The sequence below is a fragment of the Ctenopharyngodon idella genome, chromosome 12 (assembly GCF_019924925.1).
Source record: "Ctenopharyngodon idella isolate HZGC_01 chromosome 12, HZGC01, whole genome shotgun sequence".
In the NCBI taxonomy this organism is placed as follows: Eukaryota; Metazoa; Chordata; class Actinopteri; order Cypriniformes; family Xenocyprididae; genus Ctenopharyngodon; species Ctenopharyngodon idella.
Genome location: NC_067231.1, coordinates 29,919,577 through 29,934,959, shown reverse-complemented (window position 1 = coordinate 29,934,959; position 15,383 = coordinate 29,919,577). Strand labels below are relative to the sequence as shown.

The 15,383-nt window shown below is 37.1% G+C and overlaps 2 protein-coding genes across 6 annotated transcripts in view; both read left to right on the top strand.

Annotated features, from left to right (window-relative positions):
* Positions 1 to 15,383, top strand: part of pald1a (phosphatase domain containing paladin 1a) — a 67,320-nt gene that overhangs the window by 40,178 nt on the left and 11,759 nt on the right. The window lies entirely within an intron of this gene.
* LOC127524047 (uncharacterized) lies at positions 166 to 8,018 on the top strand. 2 transcript variants are annotated; one of them, XM_051915359.1, is made up of 2 exons: positions 166 to 2,862; positions 3,067 to 8,018. In XM_051915359.1, exons 1-2 carry the CDS (start codon positions 2,399 to 2,401, stop codon positions 3,605 to 3,607), a joined length of 1,005 nt encoding a protein of 334 aa, XP_051771319.1. In that variant the 5' UTR covers positions 166 to 2,398; the 3' UTR covers positions 3,608 to 8,018. The 2 variants fall into 2 exon arrangements, with proteins under 2 accessions (XP_051771319.1, XP_051771318.1); XM_051915358.1 differs by having other exon boundaries at positions 166 to 3,270; positions 3,322 to 8,018.

Sequence of the window (15,383 nt, the reverse complement as noted above, 5' to 3'; positions counted from 1 at the left end):
TGTTTTATTTTATTTATTATAGTTTTTATATTAGATTAAATAAAATAAATCTAAAATAATTTTATTCTAAATATGCTTTAAATTAATTTTCTTTTCTTTTTTCTTTTTCTTTTCTATTACTTATTATAGTTTGTTTGTTTTTTAGGTCAAATAAAGCATCTAAAATCTTCTAAAATATTTTTACTTTATTCCAAATACATGTTCTAAATTGTATTTTATTTTTATTTATTTTTTATTTGTTAATTTATTATGGCTTTATTTTATTTTGAATAAAATAAAAACAAAATATTTTATTCTAAATAAAATATCTACACTCATGTTCCAATAGCGTTTAACATCACCTCATGAAGTTGGTTAATGAACGAGTTTTCATTTTTATCACTACATCATTTCCAGCTACTTCACAGTTTGCATTGCTTTACTATTATTCTTACATGCGTTTGTGTCCAAACTCTTGCCTGCTAATAGCTTTTGGCAGCATTGTGTTTATTCTTGTCGCCTCTGAGTGTCCTGTAGAGGGCAGTACATCTCTTCCAGAGAGACACTCCATCAATAGATTCAGAGAATTACCCCATAATCAGACGCTAATCACCTTCAGTCTCTATCTAAACACGCAGCATACATGTCAAGAGTCTCCTTGATTTCATTAGAAGGATTCTGGGAAAAACCCTCTAATGTTCGTTTGAGAATGAAGGAGGCGTTTTATCCAAACTTTTCCACGTGCATTAAGATCTGCAGTCAGCTGTGAAACCCTAATGACTGACAGACGCGAGCGACTACAAGCGTGTTCTGTTGTTGTGCGTGTGTGTAATTGTGTTTGTGGGTCAGGTCTGTCGCAGGCGTCACTCGGCGGTTCGAGTGTCCGCTCTTATGTAAAGCTCAGAGGGGCGACTCGCCAATCAATGCAGGTTTGTGCAGCGAGAGCTACTCGAGCACGTCTCCATCTGCTCTCAATGGATCACATTGTCCCGAGCCGCTGGCTTTTTTTCTTTCCCTTCTCCGTTCAGTCATTACAGTAACTGAACTGCAGCTCAGCTTCCTAAAGTGGCCCTCATCCCCTCTGAGATCCCGCAGGAGAGCCCAGGGATTTGTTTTTCCCTTCGCTACCGAACACTAATCCCTCTCTTCTGTCGCCTCATTCTTTCACTTGTCTCTTTGTTGCTTTCGCTCAGCTCCAGGTTTAGATAACTAGAGCGATTTGTGCGCAGTAGGAAATCATCACACACTCGACAAAATATTTAAGCCTAAATTTAAGATGCATGTATTTGAAATGCATATAAAATTTCCATCCGTTTGATCTCAGAGTTCAAACATAAACAAATAAACTTCATGCATGCGTACATGAAAGGGAACTGTAATAGTACAGCTGTTTTTGATACGTTTACTGGCTGTTTATCTTTGATTGTCTGATAAGAAACTTGTTGTGATCACATACTCCGACCTCTTCATCTCCTCCTATCTATCCAACATCCCACAATGCACCATTGACATCAGCTTCACTTCTTAAGCAGTTTAGTTTATTACAGTGCAAAAGTTCAGACAGGTTTGACAAGTGCGTCACACACGAGTCTAATAATTTCACTGTCACCGCTTCATATCACGTCTGTCTGTATAATGTGTGTCGGAGCTCGTCTGGTGAATTACAGCTCTCGTCTGTCTGAAACCTGACACAACCACTTTTATTCATGGTTTTCCATTGCCAATGCAAAAAAAGTTTTGGAAAAGCTATAATAGATTTAATTGAAACAATAAACTTTCTTTTGTAAGATTTTTTTTGTCCCTCCGTTGAGTCTACGTAACTACCACTTTGATGCTTCAAAATTTCGTAAAACTGATCCATATGAATTGAGTGGTTTAGTCCAAATTTTCTGAAGATCACTTATGAAGAACAGATTGAATTTAGGCTTTTATTCACAATTAAACATTCATCAACTTGCATCAGTTGTGGTAAACAGAAGCTCAAGCATGTTTGCTTGACGTGTGAGAACCAATGAGGTTCATGCTCGTGTTACGCAGCACATTTGAGCTTCAGCAAGAACCAACGAGGTTCATTCTCGTGTTATGCAGCACGTTTGAGCTTCATCAAGAACCAATGAGGTTCATTCTCGTGTTACGCAGCACATTTGAGCTTCAGCAAGAACCAACGAGGTTCATTCTCGTGTTACGCAGCACATTTGAGCTTCAGCAAGAACCAATGAGGTTCATTCTCGTGTTACGCAGCACGTTTGAGCTTTAGCAAGAACCAACGAGGTTCATTCTCGTGTTACGCAGCACATTTGAGCTTCAGCAAGAACCAACGAGGTTCATTCTCGTGTTATGCAGCACGTTTGAGCTTCATCAAGAACCAATGAGGTTCATTCTCGTGTTACGCAGCACGTTTGAGCTTTAGCAAGAACCAATGAGGTTCATTCTCATGTTATGCAGCACGTTTGAGCTTCCTCAAGAACCAATGAGGTTCATTCTCGTGTTACGCAGCACGTTTGAGCTTCTGCAAGAACCAATGAGGTTCATTCTCGTGTTATGCAGCACGTTTGAGCTTCATCAAGAACCAATGAGGTTCATTCTCATGTTACGCAGCACGTTTGAGCTTCTGCAAGAACCAATGAGGTTCATTCTCGTGTTACGCAGCATGTTTGAGCTTCAGCAAGAACCAATGAGGTTCATTCTCGTGTTACGCAGCACGTTTGAGCTTCAGCAAGAACCAATGAGGTTCATTCTCGTGTTACGCAGCACGTTTGAGCTTCAGCAAGAACCAATGAGGTTCATTCTCGTGTTACGCAGCACGTTTGAGCTTCAGCAAGAACCAATGAGGTTCATTCTCGTGTTACGCAGCATGTTTGAGCTTCAGCAAGAACCAATGAGGTTCATTCTCGTGTTACGCAGCACGTTTGAGCTTCAGCAAGAACCAATGAGGTTCATTCTCGTGTTACGCAGCACGTTTGAGCTTCAGCAAGAACCAATGAGGTTCATTCTCGTGTTACGCAGCACGTTTGAGCTTCAACGAGATCCAATGAGGTTCATTCTCGTGTTACGCAGCACGTTTGAGCTTCAGCAAGAACCAATGAGGTTCATTCTCATGTTACGCAGCACGTTTGAGCTTCTTCTAGAACCAATGAGGTTCATTCTCGTGTTACGCAGCACGTTTGAGCTTCAGCAAGAACCAATGAGGTTCATTCTCATGTTACGCAGCACGTTTGAGCTTCAGCAAGAACCAATGAGGTTCATTCTCGTGTTACGCAGCACGTTTGAGCTTCATCAAGAACCAATGAGGTTCATTCTCGTGTTATGCAGCACGTTTGAGCTTCATCAAGAACCAATGAGGTTCATTCTCGTGTTACGCAGCACGTTTGAGCTTCTGCAAGAACCAATGAGGTTCATTCTCGTGTTATGCAGCACGTTTGAGCTTCTTCAAGAACCAACGAGGTTCATTCTCGTGTTACGCAGCACGTTTGAGCTTCTTCAAGAACCAATGAGGTTCATTCTCGTGTTACGCAGCACGTTTGAGCTTCTGCAAGAACCAACGAGGTTCATTCTCGTGTTACGCAGCACATTTGAGCCGTTAAAAGAACAGCATTTATATGAAATAGGTGTTTTTGTAACAATGTAAAACCATTTACTGTCACTTTTAATCAATTTAATGCATCCTTGGTGAATAAAAGTATTAATTTCCTTAACAAAAAAAATTGTGAAATAACTCCTGATTGTTTCTCTGTCATCTAATAAGCATTGTTCAGGGCTTTATCACAATAGTGTGGAAGGAAAAAAATCTGCTACTTCCATTTCATCACAACATTAATGTCACAAAATTACACCTTTTATCAAGCCTAACTTTGAAATGCTGATGAATTACAGGTCTCGTCTCATCACTGACAAAGACAACATTACAAAATAAAAGTTATAATAATTTGAATCGAAAGTCTATTTTGTTCTGTGCATATTGCCTGATTCTGGTTTCAGGTTCCTGTCCAACACCGGAGCCAAATCCTATAGTGAGGCAAACCCAGCAGCCAATGAAATATTCCAGTAAAAAGTGAAGGAAATGTAAATCAGTGCCTAAAGAAAGGCCCTCATGGTTTGGACGGCGGTGTGGAAAATATTTGCAGAAAGAAGAGAATGTTGAGAGTGGCTTTTGAGAGGAAAGGTAGTCGACGTCACCGAGAGGGAGGGATGGAGCGGATCCAGACGGGAGGAATTTGGGGGAGACCACCACGCAAAAAGATCCTGACGGAAAGCGTGTGTGTGTGTGGAGGGGAGGGATGAGCGCCGGCAGCCAAAATCATTTGACTAGAACAATTAGAACCATCCGTCTAAATGCACACATGCAGAGTGAGATTAAACCAGCTCGGTTTTATTGTGCATCTTTTATTGAATGTTGTTGCATGTGTGTAAATTCAACGTTGGATTTGCACAAAAGATTAACATGACGGCACATGCTAGTGGATGAGTTGAATCAACTCCACAGCAACTACATAAATTTATCCACTAACCTTTCAGAAACATCTAAAAGTTGTAACTTCTTCCTGAGTCTCTCCATCAGTGTCGACTCCGGTTTGAACAATGTAAGGCTGAACACCGTTACTGACAATCCTCATTTTGGCTGTGTGAGATTCTCCAGCTTTGTTGTTGTTGAGCAACCGAAGCATGAGCTGTTAAAGCTCCGCCCTCTTCTGGAAAGGGGGCGGGGAGCAGCAGCTCATTTGCATTTAAAGGGGCACAAACCAAAACGGCATGTTTTTACTATGGGCAAATTTGACAAGCTATAATAAATGATCTGTGGGGGATTTTGAGGTGAAACTTCACAGACACATTCTGGAGACACCAGAGACTTATATTACATCTTGTGAAAAGGGGCATTATAGGTCCCCTTTAACTTTTTTGCTCATTAGCCACTGTGGCTAGTGGTTTTCCAAAGTTACTAGCCACTCAGCATTTTCACTGGCCACAATTTTGACATTGATACCATGAGGAAAAACTGCCATATTTTTAATAATATCTCATAATTTGGCAGCAGGTGTATTAGGCTGCTGTCACTTTAAAACCTGACGCACGGATCCATTATACTGTTACACATGCGTTTTCTTTCTCGAATGTTTACGTTCACTTAAAACATAATTGACTAGGTTTACGTGAATACTCAACAAGACCAGCATTTTGACATTACTTGGTGTGTATTTTACTGTTTAAGTTCAATAAGCAGCGCAAAAGAACTTAATTTAGTACTGAGAGAAAGCTTTATGTGGCGCACTTTGGGCGTGAGCACAAAAAATATTCCTCAAAAATATTCAATATTCATCCGGAGCAAATGAAACGAGGTGGGATTGTGTGTCAACTCGCTGTCGGAGAAGTGAGTGAGTGACAAATCGCAGCTGTTATCGTGTATCTATTCTGCGGAAAATGAGTATTGGACATGTTTCAGATTTTTCAGTATCGAAAAATAAATATTTTTGACACTACACTGCACTTTGATTGATACGGTAAAACCGACACCATCGTTACTGTACGTATCACTGCGAATCAAGTGCTGAGGAAGAGCTGAAATTCAGATATGCTAATGAGCGTTTGGTTTCCGACCAATCATAACCGACTGAGCCATCTGACCAGTCAGAGCAGAGGAGGCTCTCAGAAAGGCGGGGTTTAAAGAGAACGAATCCTTTATTGAACCTTTTCAGACACTGCGAGAAAAGAGCTGATGCTGCAGTGGATAAGTGTTTTAACTTTGGATGAAAGTAAAACTATTGTTGGAGACTCTAAACAAGATTTAGAAGAATTTAAATAGCATAATATTGGCACTTTAATACTGAATCATAACCTGTTCGTGTGTCATGCCATTTTTGTGTCAGAGGATTTTTGAGAGTTCTGGACTGATGTTGAATGGCAGAAACAACACAGAAACAAAGCACTGTGGGATACTGTTCGCTGGAGAGCATCAGAGAGAGAGAGAGTAAAGTCAACATTTCTCCTCTCAGACGCTGCTAATATTTACTTTGGCTGTGTTCTGCTCGGCCCTGAGCGGACATGAAGCTCTCTGGACATAAACAGGTGCAGACGAGCGTCAGGTGGATCATTCCTGCTCTGCAGCTCCGCGAATCATAACTTGAAATAACGTGAATAGGTTTTTGTAGTAAATTGTTTAATTTGAAATTTGCCCCATATTCACTTGTGCTATTGAGATAAAATAAAACTAAAACAATAAAAATGTAAAGATTAGGTTCTGTCGATTATTAGTTATGGGGCAAATGTGTTACTGATTTTATACAGCAGTTCAATGAATAAGAAGTTAATATTGTGTTATATTTTAGACACACTATTGTCTGCTTTTGCTCAGTTTTGCCAATGAAAATATTACCTGTAAAGCCAGAGCAGAACTGTTGTGCGTCTTCGCTTCTGAATGAATCCGTGTTTTGAGCGAAACAATCGGGTGAATCAATGATTCAATGACTCATTCATAAAGAGAGCCATTTACTTCATTCCCGAATAAATCAGCAGTTTGAACAAATCGAATGAATGAATGAATGACTCGATGACTTGCTCGTTTAGACATTTACCGCCACCTACTGGCAGTTTTAGTTTCTTATTTAGAGTATCATTTCATTTAAAAAAAAATTAATAAAACCCGATAAAAGTTTGTGTAATAAATTCTGTTGAATCAAATAAAAAAATGTTTTTTGTAATGTCTATTTGACGCTTTTCTCATTTAACACAATAGTGACTTTATCTTTTAGGGGTGATTTCTCAACCAAATTTGATGTGCGATTAATTCGATTAATTAATCCCCACATTGTGTAATTAAAAAAATGTAATCACTTGACAGCCCTAGTAAGGATTAAAATAATGATTTACATCTTTAAAAGTTGTGAATTTAATAGTTTTATCCCACATATTAAGGCATGCATGATGGAGGCATGTGCTGCATTGATGTGTTTTCCTCTGGATGGAATCGGTTTGAATGAAACTCATGTGACCTTTGGTTGTGACAGACGGATGAGCGGCAGGTCATGTGCGATAGATCAGGGTGTTGAGGGCGCACCATATTTTATGGTGTATTGTTCAGGACGCCCCACAGCTGGAAGTGACACTAATGAGAGTGCAGCGGTGGTTTTATCACCCTCAGCCTGATGGATTTTGCCCCTTTGCTCTGCAGAGTTTCTCCGTCTGTCACGTCTGCAGTCACGCTCTGAACTGATCTGACTTCTCCAGAGCTGTGTTATGTGTTAACTATTCATTTTTCTCTTTCAGGGACTCATTTTGTGTGTGTGTGTGTGTATAAACCACCGGCACATCTTGAATCTGACGATTAATCTTACTGTGTTACTGCAGGTGCTTTTCACTTGTAATCTGCTTAGAACAAACAGGTCGAACTCTTTCTGACTTTGAAGATGAAGTGAATTTCTGAGTTGATTTTTACCTTTTTTTGTAAGAAACGTGTGCACATCTGTCCACCATGATGCTGCTGTGATTGTAAGTGGTTGCAGGTCAAAAACTGCTTCATGAAGTCAACCTGCAAATGTTTACCTACTGTTAATATTATTAAACTGGGAAAATTTTTTGAAATGACACGCTTCAACTTTAAGAGGGAGACTGTCCTTGACAGTATTAATTATAATAGTAAATTCCAAAAATATTAATAATTAAAGCTGCAAGCAGAATTTATCGGGGTTCAAGCATTTAAGGCTTTAAGCACATATGCATAAAAAGATATTAACTTTTATTTAGCAAGCATGTACCCACTTAAATCATAGAAGGAACAGACCATTTTCAGCCAAAACAGACAATTTACTATTGAAAATATATGGTTTATAAAGCTTTTTAACAGTAATAGCGCCACCTATAGTCCAATCTCCATAAAAGTTTGAATGCTTGTTTAGAATCATGTCGCATTTTCATTAGTTTTATTCCTTTAATAATAATAACTACTATTATTGTTTGTTATTATTTCTAAAAAGTAGTAATATTGTTGTTGAAATGTGTCCTTGATATATTAATTAAAATAGTAATTCAAAAATATTAATATTAATGTTTTTCTTTTAATAATAATTAGTAGTGGTATTAATGGGGGAAAAAAATATTTTTATTATTAATGGCAATAATAATATTAATTATTATTGTTAGATAAAGTATTAATATTGTTGTTGAAACATGTCTTTGACTGTATTAATTAAAAACATTAACATTAATATTTTCATTAATGTTTTATTCTTTTAATAATAATTATTATTAAAACAAAGTAAACTATTATTGGAAATATCTTTATTGTTGTTGCTGAAACGTGTTTGTCAGCTCATGTGACGGATGATTGAAGATGAAAATGTTTTTTTTAATAGGCAAGCGTGCTTGTGTGAGTTCTCAGAATCAGTCGATCGGACTCTCAGCTCTTCCCGTCAGTGATAATTACAGATTTAATTAACTCCTCACACACAGTCATTGTTCTTCACACAGATCAACACACACAGCTCGCTTTTATTACTATTGATTGCTGGACGCTCTCATTTGTAGATCTTTATTAGTGAATATGATTCTGTGGGATGGCAGAGAACTATACAACTTAGATGTTTATACTGTCAGTACAAAAGATTTCTATTTCCAATAAATGCAGTTCTTGTGAACTTTCTATTCATCATAGAGTCCTGAACAAAAATGTATCATGGTTTCCACAAAAATATGAAGCATTGATAACATATCAACATTGATAATAATCATAAATGTTTCTTGAGGAGCAATGAAGAATGATTTCTGAAGTGTCATGTGACACTGAAGACTGGAATAATGATGCTGAAAATTCAGCTTTGATCACAGGAATAAATTATAGTTTACTATATTTTCACATAGAAAACAGTTACTTTGAATTGTTTTACTGTTTTTGATCAAATAAATGCAGCACTGGTGAGCAGAAGAAACTTTCAAAGCCATTAAAATCATTTATAGATATATTTATATTGTTTTTTATTATATTTTAATAATAATAATAATAATATGAATTACATCATCATCATCATCATCATTATTTGTTGGAAACTAAGGAAAAAAAGGGGATTACATGGCTGTGTGTTTGTTTGTGTGTGTGTGTGTGCGCATGTTGTGTGTGTCTGTGCATGCGTGTGTGTGTGTCTGTGTCTGTATGCATGCATGATGTGTGTGTGACTGCGTGCGTGTGTGTGTGTGTCTGTCTGTATGCATGATGTGTGTGTTTGTGCATGTGTTGTGTGTGTCTATGTGCATGCATCGGGTGTGTGTGTGTGTCTGTATGCATGCATGATGTGTGTGTCTGTGTCTGTATGCATGCATGATGTGTGTGTGTCTGTATGCATGCATGATGTGTGTGTGTGTGTGTGTCTGTATGCATGCATGGTGTGTGTGTGTGTGTGTGTGTGTGTGTGTGTCTGTATGCATTCATGATGTGTGTGTCTGTGTGCGTGCATTGTGTGTGTGTATCTGTATGCATTCATGATGTGTGTGTGTCTGTGTATGCATGGTGTGTGTGTGTGTGTGCCTGGTGTGTGTGTGTGTGTGTGTGTGTGTGTGTGTGTGTGTGTCTGTGTGCGTGCATGTTGTGTGTGTGTGTGTGTGTGTTCTTGTATACATGGTTTATGAGTTATGAGGACACAAATGTGTTCTCGTAAACCAAATGGCTTAAAAAACATACTAAACAGTGTTTTTTTTTTTTTTTTTTTTTAAATGCAGACAGTTTTGTGTGATGGGTAGGTTTAGGGGTAGTGTAGGGAGAGAGAATGTACAGTTTGTACAGTATAAAAACCATTACGCCTATGGAGAGACCCGTAAACCACATATACGTGTGTGTGTGCATGTGTCTGCATGTAGTTTGTGTGTAATGTGTGTGTGTGTGTGTGTGTGTGTGTCTACATACATGTTGTGTGTAAGTCATTAGGCGGCACAGAGCTCTGATTGTGTGCTGCAGTTGTGTCTCTCTCTCAATGGTTTCTGGCTGTCTGTTTGCGTCACGTTTGTATTTGTGGTTGGAAAATCCATGTGGAGGTGCTCTGGAGTCTGCTAAAGTCATTAAGAAATCTCAGACACACACACACACTTTCAGGTCCTCCTCTACGGAAAGAGAGAGGGTCCAAACAGCTGACATATGATTGTGATTTGCGTGCTGCCGTTTGGCTCACGTTCACAGCGCTTTGATTTAAAGAGAGCAGGCCGCACACGCTCACACTTCCACCGCTCTGTCTCATAATGTAGTGTTCGGCTGACACAGAAAGCGTTTTAACATGAAATGACAAATCTGAAGTTCAAAACACGGCGTACTTCATCTTTAAAGCTTCATATAGATGGCTCTGTTTTGCTTTCTGAAGCTCCGGCAGGAAATTAAAGGTGTCAGGAGGTTCATCAGGAGTTAATGCTAACATTCTCTCTCCTTGAACCCAGAGTTTTGTTTTTTCTTCAACATGATGCTTGAATCAAGCGTCTTCAACGCATGGAGTACAATAGAGGATTCATTGGTTCGGGACCCTCGACGGTGTTGTAATTGGCAGCATATGTCCGTCCGTCGCTCCAGAAACAGTCCTGATGGAAGCTGTAGTTTGTGTGTGTTATCGAACCAGATGTGTGATGTGTTTACTGTGTTCTCGGAGAAATCAATCTCGCTAACCCTCCCGATCTAAACGAGCCCTGCGGCCAAATAAAGCTCCGTTTGTTCAGATCTTTCACGAGAAATCATTGTGACTAATAACATCTTCACATCAGGGCCATCACGATGTTTCGTGTGCTGATAATTGGCTTCTTTTCTACCTTTTTAATGTGAGCACGTCTCCGAGCGTCAATAAAGTGCCTCTTCCGCATCACGAACACGCACGGTTTCCACATTACAGCCTCAGGTTTGTTCGGTCTCATTGTTCAGATTCACAGCATGTTGTGCATTGAGTGCCATTACTGTCCTCAGACGATTGAACATTCGACAGTTCAGCTTCACCTGTGCTTTTATCCAACAAGGACGCATTAAATTGATCAAAAGTGGCAGTGAAGACATTTGTAATATTACAAAATACTCTATTCTGAGAAACAAAATGTATAACAGTTTCCACAAAAATATTAACTGTTTTCAACATTGATAATAATCAGAAATATTTATTTGAGCAGCAAATCATCATATTAGAATGATTTCTGAAGGATCATGTGACACTGAAGACTGGAGTAATGATGCTGAAAATTCAGCTTTGATCACAGGAATAAATTACAGTTTACTATATATTCACATAGAAAACAGATATTTTAAATTGTAAAAATATTTCACTATTTTTGCAGTATTTTTGATCAAATAAATGCAGCCTTGGTGAGCAGAAGAGACATACTTCAAAGACATTAATACATTTGTCCGACCCCAAATTTTGGGGTCATTTTATTTTATTTTATTTTTTACATTTTTTATATATATAAATATAATATTTATATATATATATATATATATATATATATATATATATATATATATATATATATATATAATTTACATTTTTAATAATTATATAATAATTAAAAATAATTGCATTTTATTGTTTAATCAGATCTTTATTTTTGTTTTATTTATTTATTTTTGCAAAGCTAATTATAATGTCCATTTAAAGCTAATTATAGTCACCATAGACTGTGAACCCAGAGTTTTCAAACTCATTTTATGTAGAGGGCACTTTTTATGGGCATATTAGAATGATTTCTGAAGGATCATGTGACTGAAGACTGGAGTAATGATGCTGAAAATTCAGCTTTGATCACAGGAATAAATTACACTTTACTATATATTCACATAGAAAACAGCTGTTTTAAATTTTAAAAATATTTAGCTATTTTTGCAGTATTTTTAATCAAATAAAGCAGCTTTGGTGAGCAGAAAAGACTCTTTCAAAAACATTAAAAAATCTGACCGACCCCAAACTTTGAACACATCTGAAACACTTTTTGTTGAAGACGGTGAATCTGTTACAGTAGCTCTGCGCTGAGCTTTCATTTATATCAGGAAATAAGACGGGAAGGCACCTGCATGTCTGTCTGACTGACTGGAGTTGCTTCCCGTCCGGATTATCAGCATTCCAGCCGATGGAATTCCGTTTTTGAGTGACTGAATTCATTTTTCTGGCTGTTGTGTCTGTGAGCTGCAGTGCTGGAGTGGAAATGTATAAATCATGACATAATCGTGCTGTATTTTTCTCCGCGGCATGAGATTCAGTGAGGTAACTGGGAAAGTGCTATTAAAATGTTCATCATCTCTTCTTCCAGTTAATGCGCCAGATCTCCGTGCACATTTTTTCTTTCTGGAATGGAAGGAATGTGTTTCCCGCCACGTGCAGCGGCGCTTTCAGGGTGTGTGTGTGTGTGTGTGTGTGTGTGTGTGTGTGTGTGTGTGTGTGGAGATTCTATTCTTTACACATGTCTTCCAGGCGTTAGTCCTATCATGATCCAGACTGTGTGTTTGAGGCTCCCGTCCCCTCAGTATTCACAGGCTCTTGGGAGTGCAGGGCACAGCTGGTAGTGATGGTGCAGGAATGAACTCGCACATCGAATTGAGGACGTATCGTAGTCTTTTGTTTTATGTTAAGCTTATTATAATGACCGTAGACTAATGAAAACTCAGGGTCGCCAAACTCCTTTTATGTAGAGGGCACTTTTTATGTGCTGATTTTAATTTAATTTAATTTAATTTAATTTTAATAATTAAAAATAATTGCATTTTATTGTTAAATCTAATTTTTATTTAATTTTTGTTTTTTGTTTTTTTGTTTTTTTTTTGCAAAGCTGATTATAATGTCCATGTTATAATGTCCATTTAAAGTTGCCAAACTCATTTTATGTAGAGGGCACTTTTTATGGGCATGTTTCATTTTATTTATTTTTTATTAATTTTTTTTTTTTTATATTTTTGGGGGGCTATTTTATTGCATTGCATTGTATTTATTTGTAATTTGTATTTTTAATTTAATTTTATTTTATTTATTTATTGTGTTTTTATTTAATTTAATTTATTTTTTTGTATTTTATTGGATTTTATTTTTATTGCATTTTATTGTTTCGAAAAGCTAATTTTGATGACAATTTAAAGCTAATTATAATGATCATAGACTAATGTAAACCCAGAGGTGTCAAACTTTTTATGGGCTTATTTTATTTTATTGCATTTTATTTTATTATTTTATTGCATTTTATTTGGTATTTTATTGCATTGTATTGCATTTTATAGTATTCCGTTTTTATTTTATTTTATTTTATTTATTTTTTGTATTTATTTTATTTTTATTGAATTTTATTTTTTGTATTTTTTTTATTTTTTTGTATTTTATTTTTATTGTTTTGAAAAGCAATTCACCCTCACCCTCTTTTTTTTATTCAGGTATTTTTTTCCATTCGATTTGATGCTGCTAGTGTTTTTTTTTTTTTTTTTTAATTCATCCTCTTGTTCAGCGTCTCTGCTCATGTGTGGGTGAACAGTCTCCGCGTCCTCACTGAGATCCTAATCACGTTTTCATGTCCTCCAGCAGCGCTTCCCTCCCTCAGCGAGGCCGTTTATCTCGTATCTGCCCTGTAATGTACAGGAAAACTTTAATACTCTTGAGCAGAGAGGTGAGGACTGATAAAATGCACATTATAATTCAGACCGCACACTGATGCGGTAAACATTGAGGACTTGATACTCATGTTAACATGTTGCCTTGTGTAGCCGAACTTAAGGCTATCAGTCTGGTCCTGTTGTCGGGATGCAAGTGAATTGCAACCAAATGGCTGTAAAATAAGTAAATCCTGGAAATAATCACACTATTGTGTACATAACTGTAGCCTTTATTGCAAGTTGCCATTTTCCATGCAGTATGAATAAGACTGAGACTAATATAAAGCTCACCACCTCTTTATAGTTGTTGAGGTGAATCTGTGTTTTTCCTTAATGTTTTTAATCCAGAACTGTGTAAAAGTTCCGATGAGCTGATGTTGTCGGCTGAGAGGCTCGGAGGGTGATGAAGTGAAGTGTCTGGGTTCGAGTTTGTGAAGTTAACATCAGGTCCCTTTTCAATGTGAAGTCTTCCCCATGACCTTTCACCTCCAGGGGGTCAGCTTCACACTCTGACCTTCTCATTCATAAATTCTTTGTCACCCTGGAGAGTCCTAGCATCCCGCTATCTGTTCCTGTAAGGTACGGCGTATCTGATTGGCTGAGGAGCATTTGAACCCTCAAGTTTCCTTGAGTTCCTGGAGTTTCTTTTGACTTTTCATTTTTTTTCTTCACTTTACAAGGTGTGTGTGTGTGTGTGTGTGTGTGTATGTATGTGTGTATATATATATATATATATATATATATATATATATATATATATATCTCTCTCTCTATCTTTGTGAGAATCACCCTTTGATTTGATAGTTTACTTTGTTGGATATAGCAAATGATGACAAAATAAATGTGTTAAACAAGATGTATGCTTAATTTCACGATAAGTATGCAATTAATCACGATTAGTCACGCAAAATGGTGTGATTTTTAAATTTTTTAATCTATTGTAAATGGTGACAAATGTGTTAAACAAGACGTATGCTTAATTTCAGCATAAGTATGTGATTAATTGTGATTAGTCACGCAAAATTGTGATTAATTATGATTTATTGCAAATGACAAAATAAATGTTAAACGAGGTATGCTTAATTTTAGGATAAGTGCGATTAATCGCGATTAGTCATGCAAAATTGTGTGATTATTTTTTTTAAATCTATTGACAGCAGTAATATGTGTGTATATATTGTGTACATATATATACTGCACATATGTGTGTGTGTGTGTGTGTGTGTGTATCTGTGTATCTATCTATCTAAAATATATATATATATATATATATATATATATATATATATATATATATAACACTGAACGGTTCACCTTTAATAGGATTGCAACCCAAAAATTTAAATACCGTCTCCATCGCACAAAACTGTACTTTTTCTTCTTTCTAGGAACACAAAATAAGTCTGTTTTTCTTTTGCCATGCCATATGATAAAATATTACCACAGAAGTCCATGTGAACAGTGTATTATATTCTATAAGTTTTTCAATAGTCAAAAAGTCATGCAATAACTTTTTTTAGATTTGAGAAAAAGCAGCTTGGTCATCCTCCTAAATCACTCAAATGTTTCCCATCATTATTAGACATGGCAGAACTGTGTTGTTCATGCGGGCGGATCGTAACTGCATCACCTCGTGCCTGTAATAGTAATGATGAACTCCATCTTCTGTGCGTCTACTTAAAGGCACATCAATAGTGGTCTCTAAAGCCTCTCAGTGATTAATGAGGCTGAGGAGACGTCTCTTCTGCCAGCTGAAGCAGCTCTCCGGGGCTCCGCTGATCTCGCTGATGCTTCATTAGAATGCGCTGGAGCTCTTGACCCGCTCTCCATC